The sequence below is a fragment of the Palaemon carinicauda genome, chromosome 18 (assembly GCF_036898095.1).
Source record: "Palaemon carinicauda isolate YSFRI2023 chromosome 18, ASM3689809v2, whole genome shotgun sequence".
NCBI lineage: Eukaryota > Metazoa > Arthropoda > Malacostraca > Decapoda > Palaemonidae > Palaemon > Palaemon carinicauda.
Genome location: NC_090742.1, coordinates 9,981,958 through 9,994,387, shown reverse-complemented (window position 1 = coordinate 9,994,387; position 12,430 = coordinate 9,981,958). Strand labels below are relative to the sequence as shown.

General features: G+C 51.9%; 1 protein-coding gene across 1 annotated transcript; it reads right to left on the bottom strand.

Moving 5' to 3' along the window:
• Window positions 1-2,309: 2,309 nt before the first annotated feature.
• LOC137658051 (uncharacterized) lies at window positions 2,310-4,955 on the bottom strand. The gene is made up of 2 exons (XM_068392765.1): window positions 2,920-4,955; window positions 2,310-2,835 (listed from the first exon to the last, which is right to left on the bottom strand). Exons 1-2 carry the CDS (start codon window positions 4,953-4,955, stop codon window positions 2,310-2,312), a joined length of 2,562 nt encoding a protein of 853 aa, XP_068248866.1.
• Between the last annotated feature and the right edge of the window lie 7,475 nt (window positions 4,956-12,430).

Here is a 12,430-nt window from a genome sequence, read left to right as displayed (position 1 = left end):
CTGAGGGGGAGAATCACCGGCAGGAGAGACCGTAGGACTTAATTCCTCCCTCGAAGGATGTTCGGAGGTAGGAACTAAGCTTTCAGCTACCACAGCAACATCAGGAGCAGAGGTTTGAGACAACTCATCGGAAGGCTCTGCCACCACAACGTTGACGATAAACAGAGGATCAATCTCTGCTACCGTCGGCGACTGTTTGACAGCTGCTTCCAACTTGATCATGTCAAACAGGGCTTCCTTGAAGGGCAAACCCTGAAGCCCCAAGGAAGCTGTTGTATTTCTGTTTCATGGCAGGGCAAGAGAGAACACAGATTTCGTTATTTCATATATTATGTAAACTTAACTGTATGGCAGCTTAACAGAAACTAAATATACATTGTAGATTTCAGTAATAGGTAAACAGTAATAACAGTAATAATTACAGTACTCAACAGTTTGAGTAAAAGGTACAATTATAATAAATACATTGTTACGCATAAATACAGTACGTAGTTATACAACCAATTACACCAAAGTGTAGTTAGCAATCTCACACCTCCCCCCAAGATGGCAGGTGCAATACAAGGATACCTGGCATCTTAAGGTCCTTATTTAGTATATGATTTCGAGTCCCATCTTATTTCTAAACGCTCTGGTGCCCGTGTCTGACGTCCACTACGTCGTACGGGTAAGGCCACTGATAACTGAGTATCAGGCTTAGGTGATGTTGCAGGTGATCTACGATCTCCATATCCTGAAGCTTCGCCACCCAACACTGAGATAGGTGGAGAAATAATGTCTCCTGGCAAGAAAGGGTGATGAGGTCGTAGGAACCTCAGATTTCTCCAATAGATGCGCCCACTCCCAGTCTTCACGAGGTAATCCCTCCTCGTGCCAATTCCAACCACAACTCCTGGTTTATCCCATCGCTTTGTCTTAGGGTCTTGTAGATCCACGTACATACCAAGGTTCAGCTTAGAGAGTGGTCTAGCAGTGGCATCATACCGTTCCTTTGCCTGCTGCCGAAGGTACTTAGCCTGTATATCACATTCGTCAGCTGTACGTTGCCATTCCTTTGCAAATGAACGATGATGAGCCGGAATCCTGGAACGCAAAGGATGTCCAAACAAGATTTGCGCTGGAGATCTACCGTCCGCCCGTGGAGTATTCCTGAGCTCAAGAAGCCCTCTTGCGAACTCATCCTCATCCAGCTTGCCATTTCCTGTGGTCGTCAAAATCAACTTCTTGATCATCTTCACGGTAGCTTCGGCATGACCATTTGCTTTTGGATTATAGGGCGATGTCACGCGGTGTTCCACCCCCCATCGAGCAAGGAAACGCCGTAATGTTGATGAAGCGAACTGCGGTCCTCCATCCGTTTTCAGTACTACAGGTACACCAGTGTCTGAAAAAATTGGCCTCAACAAACTAATTAGTTGAGCTGCAGAAGCTGATCCATTGCACGAAGATACATACGGCCAACCTGACAGGCGATCAACGTACACAAGAAATGTCTTGCCAGAGATATGAAAATAATCAGCAGACACGGACTCAAATACTCTGCTTGGCAAGTCTTCCTGCATCAAAGGCTCATTCCGCTGACTTGGTAACAGCTCTCGGCAGCGAGAACAAGACGTCACTATGTTCTCAATGTCCCTGTCAATCCCTGGCCAGTATATAGTCTGGCGTGCTCGACGCTTGGTGCGGTCTACTCCTTGGTGAGCATCATGTAGACACCGCAAAGTTTCGCTACGCAGGCTGCGAGGTATGATAAGTCTAGGTCCATAAACTATCAAACCATCATCCACGGCCAGCATGTCCCGAATTCCCCAGTATGCTCGCAACTCTTCTGGTAAGCTATGCTTATGATCTGGAAATCCTTTCATTATTACATCTCTTAATGACAGATATTCACCATCATGTGCAGAAGCATCACGAATCTTATCCAGCGTCTGGTCCCGTAGAGGTGCTAACCTTATGCCCTCCTCACAAGTAGCTAATAAAGACAATGCAACAGCAGCATGCAATGGATCTGCATCATCCAGCACATCATTGTCCTCAACAAGGCTCTGAACTGGTGAACGAGAGAGTGCATCCGGCATGCTGTGACATTTCCCACTTTGCCACCGTGCAGCAAAAGTAAATCTGCAGAGTTTCATTCTCATACGCTGCAGTCGAGGATTTTCTATTTCTCCAAGAAGTTTTGAATTGAGAATAGGAACAAGTGGTCGATGGTCTACTACCAGGTCAAAATAAGGCAAACCAGCCAAGTAAACACTGCATTTCCTCACTGCCCAAAGTACAGCAGCCATCTCAATCTCAATTACGGCTTACCTAGTTTCTGCATCCGTTAAAAACCTGGATCCACACTGGATGAGCTTCCAAGCCTCTCCATGCTGTTGCAGCAAAACAAACCCCATACCATGCAACTTGGATGCGTCAGTTTGAAGCATAGTAGGTAAAGATGCATCAAAATGAGCCAAAACAGGAGGAGCTATGAGTGCTTCTTTAGTTTTCTTGAAGGCCACGTCATGCTGAGGGGTCCAGCACCACTCATTCCGAGGTTTAAGCAGGTCCCTTAGTGGCTGTGCAGCAGCTGCAATCGCAGAAGAAAAGCTCCCAAGCTGATTGGTTAAACCCATGAATGACCTGAGATCAGTGATATTTTGTGGCTTTGGAAATTCAGCTATGGCTCTCACCTTCCGAGAATCCACACTATAACCTTCATGATTTATACTGTAACCACAAAATTCAACATTAGATTGAGCAAAGAAAATTTTGTCTGGATTTAAGGTCACTCCAAATTTGTCACATTTTTGCACAAGTGTGATCACATGGGCTAAGTAGTCACGGTAACTAGAATCATACACCAAAATATCATCAACAATTTTGACAGTACGTGGAATATCTCCCAAAGCTTGATCTCCTCGACGATTGTACTCATCGCCAGATGATACAAGCCCCATTACAGCTCGTTTGAATTTGTAACGTCCCCAAGGTGTGATGAAGCAAGTAAGATCCTGATCTTCTTCAGCAATCTTTATTTGGAAGTATCCCATCTTCGCATCCAAAGTAGTGAACCACCTGGCTCCAGCATCCATTGACGATATAGCATCATGCGGGGATCGAACTGGATATGTAGGTCTGCGCACATAGCGGTTAAGTCTTGTAAGGTCCACACACAACCGCACACCACCCATCTTCTTTGCAATAGGGACCATCGGATGACACCATTCGGTGGGGTAATCAACCTCACCAATGATATCCTTAGCAAGCAAGTCATCTAGCTGAGCTTTAATATCCGATCTCCAACAATACGGAATGGTGCGTGGTGCGGTCACTGCAAAAGGATGTGCATCTGCCGACAGCTGAATCCTCATAGGACCTCCCTGCATTTCCCTTAGAGTAGCTGAAGCATCAAATACATGAGGATAAGCAGAAATGATGGAAGCTGCATGTTCTGCACGCTCTGCTTCTGTAGGGTCTCTGTTGTGTGGCCATCTTGGCAATGCCATTGGTACAGACACCAAATTGCAGGTACTTGCAGACTGCACAACATCCTGTGTATTAGAAAACACTTGTGGCTCCAAAACCTTCCTGGTTCTCGATGCTATATACAGTTTCGACACTGAACATGTAACATGCTGTATTTGCGCTGGAAAGTTTTCTGGTAATATTCCCAGCGCTATACAATCAAACCAGCTCAGAAGTGCACCTTTCACTTCCTTGACGACTGATACAACTGTTGTCATACTACGATTCCCCAAAGTTAAAAAAGCCTCAAAAGTACCCATATTAGTGAGAGGTTGACGACCTGCTGCAATGAGACCACCCATAACAATAGGCTCCAGTGAAGTCTCATGAATCCCAAGAGATTTAGCGTTCCCAAGTCCCATCACAGTTGTCTCTGCTCCAGAGTCAGGTGTCCACATAACCGAACTTGATCCTTTGGGGTGAGTGGTACTGATGCAAATCTGAGGGGTTGGACGTGATGACGCACAGTTGCTGTAAACATCTCCAATGACACGATATAGATTTTGCTTTGAAGGCTTGAACGTGCTTTTATTATTCGTTTTCTTCTTTTGAGAAGACAGTGGCTGTCCCTTTGACCTGCACACCACTGCAAAGTGGCCTTTCTTACCACATTGCTTGCAGTCCCTGTTTAGAGCCTTGCATGCCATCTTATCAAGATGGCGCTCGCCTCCGCACCTAAAGCATTGCTCCTTTAAATGGGCTACCTTCTGACCTTGCTTGTATTGGGACACTCTTGAAACATTATACTTTTCACTGCCCCGAATAACAGCACGACTGGCATTTGCATTTTCCGATGCTCTGCAAATATCAATAGCCATCTGCAAAGTGAGCTTCTTTTCTTCTAACATACGTTTCAAAGCCTCTTCATCTCTGGTTCCAACGACGATCCTGTCTCGTAGTCTGCTGTCCATGCAGGTTTCACAAAAATCACAGAAAGAAGCAATCTCTTTAATCCCGCACAAAAAATCATCGAAGGTCTCGTGCAACTCCTGGACTCTTGTATGAAAGTCGCGTCGGTCCACGATGACATTCCTTTGGTTGCGCAAGTGCAACTCCATGGCATCCAATATAGTCTTCAAGTCTGCTCCATCACCCAGTGAGAGACCATATCTCAGAGTGCGAGTCCAATCATCGTCTAACACGGAAATCAATGCTGATCGCTGCTCAGCAAGAGAGAGAGATGACATTCTTGTCAACACTGCATGTCCCTCATACTTATGACGCCACGAACCAAACTCTTTAAGAGATACAGAAGACGACAAGTGTGGTGCAGGAACTGCCCTTGCCTGAGACTGATTCTTATGATGTCCCGAGGTATCAGCAAAACCCTCTAGAATTGCGGTTAAACGTTCTTCCCTTTTCGTAGCTGCTTCTTGGGCATGATGAGCCATCTCTGCTTGCTTTGCCACAAGTGCTGCCAGTTGCTCGATTTGCTTCTCCATCGTGTACGGGTACTAAAGATTTAACACTGTACTTCTTGAACGACAGTAGACAGCATAAACAAACTCACTGCGCCATGTTGTATTTCTGTTTCATGGCAGGGCAAGAGAGAACACAGATTTCGTTATTTCATATATTATGTAAACTTAACTGTATGGCAGCTTAACAGAAACTAAATATACATTGTAGATTTCAGTAATAGGTAAACAGTAATAACAGTAATAATTACAGTACTCAACAGTTTGAGTAAAAGGTACAATTATAATAAATACATTGTTACGCATAAATACAGTACGTAGTTATACAACCAATTACACCAAAGTGTAGTTAGCAATCTCACAGAAGCCCAAAGCTGTAATATGACAAATTCGTAGATAATTTGTATTTTTCCTAACGATACAAACCTTAGCTATTTACATGGGGTAATTACTTTGGCGACAGCCGATGATGAGCCATAAAGTTTTAACGAGGGTTTCCACTAGCTACCCCTCCCCCCTCACACACACCGGTGAAGATCCACTTTACTTAGAGGTAGGACTTATCTTGGGGGACAGGGCTGGCGGGCGCATAACTGTAAATAGCTAAGGTTTGTATCGTTAGGAAAAATACAAATTATCTACGAATTTCTCATTTGTTCCGTAACTGAATACAAACCACGCTATTTACATGGGGTGACTTAACCCTTAGGAAGGGAGGTAAGTCCCCTGCCATACTGGCTTTTGCTTGCCCGGAGGCTCCTAACCCGAGTTCATAAAGCAACTCAAGGATTGGGGCCCCTGCGCCTCGCAGACAGCTGAGGGGCTGCTGCGGCCTACGTAAGTCGTGTGTGAAGGTGAGCAGTGACATGTCCTAGGAAGTTGACCTGGAGTTCTTTAGAAGGAAATCTAGGCTAGGACTACCCAATACCACCTCGTCAGGGTATGGGGACATGACAGTATTACAACTTAATACTAGGAACACAAGGGAGCATGGCTTACCTGCAGAGGTTCGAGGTCAGCTGTGCAAAGGACCCAGGATGGTGTTTTTCTCCAAGGGAGGAGAGGATGAAGAAAAGAAAAGGGCCAGACAGATCTTTTCATTCACACAGACTAAAACCGGGTAACAATGCCCTCAACCCTCTGCTACTTGTCCAATTAGGAGCCTGAGGTTAGACCAGCTGTTGTGCAGCCACCACAGGGCCGATAGAAAATGTATCGAGCCGTCTGTGTGTCACGTCTTGCAAGTAGTGGGCCGTAAAGGTGGTGTGACGCTTCCACACCCCAGCTTGCAGGACCTGCGTCACCGAAGTTCTTCTTGAAGGCCAGGGACGTAGCAACGCCCCTGACATCATACGCCCTAGGGCGCCGTGATGGAGGAGGGTCAGAACTCAAGGCCAGGTGGATCACCTTGCAGATCCAGGCCTAGATGGTATTCTTGGTGACCCTCCTCTTCGTTTCCCCGGTGCTAACAAACAAGTTCCGCACCTGGAGGCAGACTGCAGCTGTTCTTTTGAGATACAACCTCAGACTCCTGACTGAGCACAGTAGGAGATGGTCTGGGTCATCTGTTACAGAACGAAGACTCGAGACCTGGAAAGAGTCGAACCTAGGATCCTACACTCCCGGGTTCTGAGTCTTAGCAACAAACTCAGGGACGAAGCCGAACGTTACCTCCCCCCATCCCCTTGAATGGGCGACGTCGTAGGAGAGACCATACAGTTCACTGACTCGCTTGGCGGAGGCCAGAGATAGCAGGAACACCGTCTTCCAGGTAAGGTGGCGATCAGAAGCCCGGCGTAATGGTTCGTAGGGAGGCCTCTTAAGAGACCTGAGAACCCGAACCACGTTCCAAGGAGGAGGTCTCACTTCCGACTGAGGGCAGGTAAGTTCGTAACAACGTATAAGAAGAGACAGTTCCAGCGAGGAGGAAATGTCCATTCCTTTGAGCCTGAAGGCAAGACTTAAGGCTGAGCGATAGCCTTTCACTGCCGAGACTGAAAGGCGCATTTCTTCCCGCAGATACACAAGGAACTCCGCTATTGCTGGAAAAGTGGCATCAAGGGGAGAGATACCCCTTCCACGGCACCAACCACAGAAAACTCTCCACTTCGCTTGGTAAACTCCTGCGGATGACCTGCGCAGGTGGCCAGACATCCTTTCCGCAACTTGTTGCGAAAATCCTCTCTCTTTGAGGAGATGCTGGATAGTCTCCAGGCGTGAAGTCGAAGCGAAGCTACGGCTTTGTGAAAGATGTTGGAGTGTGGTTGTTTGAGTAGCTCGTGACATGCAGGGAGCTCCTTCGGGATCTCCGTGAGGAGCTGCAGAAGGTCCGGAAACCACTCTGCGTGATGCCATAGCGGAGCTATCAAGGTCATCGAGAGGTTGACCGATGTTCTGCTCTTGTTGAGGACCCTCCTCATCAGACAGAACGGGGGAAAGGCGTCCACGTCGACGTTGTCCCACTGTTGTTGGAAGGCATCTTGCCAGAGGGCCTTGGGGTCCGGGAATGGGGAGCAGTACAGCGGAAGCTTGGTGTTCAATGCTGTCGCGAACAGGTCCACAGTCGGGGAACCCCACAAAGTCAGGACTTTGTTGGCTATCCGAGGATCCAAAGACCACTCGGTACTCACTATCTGCGTTGCTCTGCTCAGACTGTCGGCGAGCACATTCCTCTTGCCTGGAATGAAGCGAGCCGCAAGTGATATCAAGTGGGCTTCGGACCATCTCAGGATCTCTACTGCAAGATGGGACAGCTGTTCCGAAAAGGTACCTCCCTGCTTGTTGATGTAAGCCACCACCGTAGTGTTGTCGCTCATCACCACCACGGAGTGGCCCGCCAGGACTTGGTGGAACTTTTGAAGGGCCAGGAAAACGGCCTTCATCTCTAGCAGGTTTATGTGAAGGTACTTTTCTGATTCTGACCACAGGCCTGAGGCCCTGTGGTTCAGAACGTGGCCACCCCACCCCTTGTTTGATGCGTCCGAAAACAGCATCAAATCCGGGGTAGAGACCAGAAGATCCACTCCCTTTCGCAGGTTCTCGTCTGCCACCCACCATCTGAGGTCCGCTCGTTCCGCAGATCCCATGGGGATCAGGATGTCCGGGGAGTCGAGTCCTTGACTCCACCGAGACTTGAGTCGCCAATGAAGGGATCTCATCCTGAGACGACTGTTGGGGACGAGACGGGTCAGAGAGGAGAGGTGGCCGAGGAGACAAAGCCACGATTGGGCTGGGAGTTCTTCTAGATTGAGGAAAGGTTTCGCAACCTTCCTCAGCCTTGCTATCCTCTCGTCTGATGGGAAGGCTTTGTGGAGATTGGTGTGTATGATCATGCCTAGATATACCAGTTTCTGAGAGGGCTGCAGAGAGGACTTCTCGAGGTTTACCACGTTCCCCAGATCCGGGCAAACTTCGAGGAGCTTGTCTCAGTGGCAAAGAAGGGATGCCTCCGAGTCTGCCAGGATCAGCCAGTTGTCCAGGTAACGGAGGAGACGGATGCCGATCCTGTGAGCCCATGAAGAGATGATGGTGAAGACTCTGGTGAACACCTGAGGGGCTGTGGGAGAGACCGAAACACAGCACCTTGAACTGGTAGATCTTGTTGTCTAGGCAAAATCTCAGGTACTTCCTTGAAGACGGATGGATTGGGATCTGGAAGTACGCGTCCTTCAGATCCAGTGTGCACATGAAGTCTCGTGGTCTCACTGCAAGTCTGACCGTGTCTGCCGTCTCCATACTGAACGGAGTCTGCTTGACAAACCCGTTCAGTGTCGAGAGGTTGATGACTGGTCTCCAGCCTCCAGACGCCTTTCTCACAAGAAAGAGTCGACTGTAGAAGCCTGGGGACCCGTCCACGACCTCCTGGAGAGCGTCCTTCTCCAACATGGTCTCGACTTCGGCCCGAAGGGCCTGCCCTTTTGCCGATCCCATGGCAAAAGAGCTCAACGACACTGGATTCGCTGTCATGGGAGGGAGAGATGCTGTGAACGGGATGCGATACCCTAGGGATATCACGGAGACCGTCCAGGCATCAGCCCCGAGTTGCTGTGCAACTCTGCAGGCATCTCCCCACTGGTGGACATGCGGGGGGGAATGCCTCTCCTGGAGGACTTTTTCCCCCTCCTGCCCTTGGCAGGAAAGGGCTTAGACACCTTGGGCTTCGCTGCTACGGTAGTCTTCTTCGTATCCTTGACGGGACGGGGCTGCTGAACCGCCGGAGGCTTATAGGGCCTTGATGTCAGGGCCCTATGGATGAGGGAATCCTGGTTGGATTTCCTCCACCTCTCGGCAGAGACCTCCACATCCTTAGGCTCAAACAAGCTCTTACCGAGGACGGAAGAGTGTCTGAGCCCGCTCGACTCGGCGCTGGGAACCTTATGGTGGAACCTCTCGACAAGTGTCCCTGCGCTTGAGGATCGTGTTGGCCCACAAGCTCGAGACTTGGTGGGACAGGAACTCGATGGTCCGAGTACCCGAGAGGAGAAAGGTTTCCAGCGCCTTCCTGGTGCTTTCCTTGGAGAGATCCTTGGACCGCACCAGGATGCCCAGAGACCCCAGCCAGATGTCGAGCCATGAAGTGGCTTGCATAGCGCACTTGATGACCTTCTCCTGGCTCTGGATCTCAGTGGCTGAGAAGGATACGTGCCTATTGGAGAGCCTCTCAAGAGGGACTCCCCCTGTGCGTCCTTCTCCGGAGTGATGTAAGGGAAGGCTCGGCGCAGACTCCTCAAGGACTTCAAAGTTCCTCCTCTAATGGACACGAAGAGGAGGGAGGAGCTTATTTCCGGCACTGGATCTACTGGAGGAGGCAAGCTCCGCGAGCTGACCCTCGATCTTGTCTCTGGCGCTCTTCATCCCTTGGGACCAGGGCAATGCTGCGCTGACTCTAGAGGGCTTCTGAGTGCCGTAGACGCGATCCAGGACCGTGTCCTTACCCTCACGAGGTGAGACCTCAGGGTCTGGAATCCCATTAAGGTTCCTCTTGAGAGTCAGGACTTGCCAGAACGCGTGTTCTGACTCCTGGTGCTCGCCTCCTGACGGACTTGCAGCGAAGTCTCCAGACCCCAGAGGCTCTTCCTGGGGGGGAAACGTGGGCATCCTCTACGGCTCTGGGCTGTTCCTGTCTGATCCTAGAAGACGATTTTGGAATTGTCTTAGAGTCCTTAGGTTCCCTCCTGGGAGGGATGCAGGACTCTAAAAGCGAAAGGGGCAAGTCCTTCTCCACCTCGGGACGAGGAGGAACATCCACCATTGGTGTGATGGGGGAGTATTCCTGCTTAACCGACTCCCCTGATGAGGGGTAATCCTCCTCCGCAGAGGAGGGCGAGAAGGTCTGAGGGGGAGTAGGATCCTTGCGCAAGGATCTACGCGGGGACAGCACAGTCCTCGGAGGAGGATCCACGGGAGAGACTCCTCTCTTCCTTTTCAGAGGGGAGGAAGCTGCCGCTGGTTCGTGACCCAAATCAGAGAGTGTTGGCTTAATAGCCCGCACGAGAGCTCTGAGTAAGGGTATCGAACCAGGGCTGCTGACTGACAGCAGCGTTGTCAGACACTCCCTCTGAAAGGAAAGGGATCGATGGATCCCTAGGAGTCGACACACGAGGATTCGCCTGTCGGGCTGTAAGAGAAGAATCCCTAGACCTGTCCGAGGAGCGTTCCCCCTCTGGCGAGCGCGCTGGTCTGCGCTTGCGGAGAGGGGAACGCGACAAAGAAGAAACCGCCAGCCGGCGATCGCGCTGGGGCTCGTAAACCGGGCCCAGATCAGGATCGCGCGCGAGAGAAGGGCGCGAAGCTGGAAAATCGCACGTGCGTGCACCCGTGTGGGCGGGCGCGGGGGCGCGATGTGCGCAGGAGTATGGTCGGGGGCGATGGCGCGCTGGAGACAGAGCGGGAGCGTGGCCGTGGGGGTGCACGGAAGCCTGAGCGGGAACATGCCCGCGAGCGCGAGTGGGCGATGGCGTGGGCGTGCGGCGAGCTGGAACAGAAGGCAGCCGAACGCATGGGCGCGCAGTGATTTGGTGCAGCCGCGGAGGGCGAGAGATAACAGGATCGCCCGAACGGGTGTCCGGTAAGACTGGCCAAGGGAGGGATAGTGCGGGAGCAGGGTCGCGAGCGACCTGGGAATGAGAGGTTTGATGACGGTCTGGATGAACCAGTTTACTCGCCTGTGCAAACGCTAGGTGTGCTGGCGATCGTGGGCGCGCATGGCGCGTATCAGAAACAGGTTGCGTTGGGGTTCGCTGCTTCGGAGGTCGCGAGGTGTAAGCCGCGTGAGGGCGTTCTGGAGTGAGTTGCGCCACCACTGCTGTCTTAAAGACAGGCACGGGGCGTGAAGCAGGAACAGGGTGCGATTGGGGCGCGTCGAGCGCGATCGTATCATCAGCAGATTCGCGCGGTTCGAGGCGGCCGTGAGCGCCCGTGCGCTGGCTTGGCAACCTCTGGGGCGACGAGCTAAGTCGTCGCGACGCGTGGTCGCGTTGGAGCTGTAACAGAAACTGCGCGCGGGCGCGCATCGCGAACCTCCTTAGGTGGGCGCGATGGGCCCAAAGCGGCGCGTGGGTGTGTTGGGGTGCGCGTGAGCGCTGGAGCTGGAATCGCACGGGGACGCGTATCGCGTCTCTCCCCCGCAGGACGCGATGAGTCCGAAGGAACCTGTGGCTGCCTGTGCGCCAACTCAGGAACCTCCTGGATCGCGCGTGGTGAAACAGGAACCGGGGGCCGGTGAGGTGCCGGAGGGCGCGTGAGCACTGAAGGCCGCTGGGGCACTGGTGGGCGCCTTATCAGGAACTGGCCGCAAGTGCGCAGGAGAGCGCGGCGGTGCTACAACAGGAACAGGGCGCGTTTGCGCAGTTGAGCGCTTACGCGCTACATCAGGAACTGCAGGAGGGCGATGGGGCGCCGATGGGCATGGGCGCGCAGGGGAACCCTGGCGAGCAACAGGAACAGTGGCGCGAACGCCTAAGGGTGAGCGCCGAGGCGCTTTGTCAGGAACGACAGGAACAACAGCAACAGGGTGCGCAGGCAGAGCCTTACGCTCAGGGGCGAGCGGCACAGTTGCACGCTCAAGTCCCTGAGACCCCGAAGGGTCAGGAGGTTGCGCAGTGGCAGTCTCCAGCGCATAAAGCGCGTCAGCAGCATTAGATGTACTGTAGATGGTTGAGGAGACAGCTCACATTGTCCCGAAGGACGACCATCCTCCGAAGGGAATCGCGAACGATCCCTGGAGAGGTCAAGGGTGGTAGCAGGTAGATCAGGAGAACGGCGAGTCGTCTCCTCCGCAGAGGACTGTGGTGACGACGAGCCGAAGAGGCGCCTCCTAACCCCTTTGGAGGGGGAAGGAAGGCCTCTACGGCGAAGGGGAGGACGAGCCTTCCGCCTTATACACCCACGAGGGGCCGTGGGATCAGCAGGCTGACCATCAATAGGCCTCCGAAGAGGCGTCTCTACCAGAGAACTCCCCCGAGAGGGAGTCTCAGCGGAAGGAGAGACCGTGGGACTAA

Excerpts from the sequence above, each read along its gene's own strand:
- LOC137658051 (XM_068392765.1), bottom strand. The coding sequence starts at position 4,955 with ATGGAGAAGCAAATCGAGCAACTGGCAGCACTTGTGGCAAAGCAAGCA. Across the intron at positions 2,836-2,919 it reads CTTGTATCATCTGGCGATGA|TTACCGTGACTACTTAGCCC; the intron begins GTACAATCGTCG and ends GTATGATTCTAG.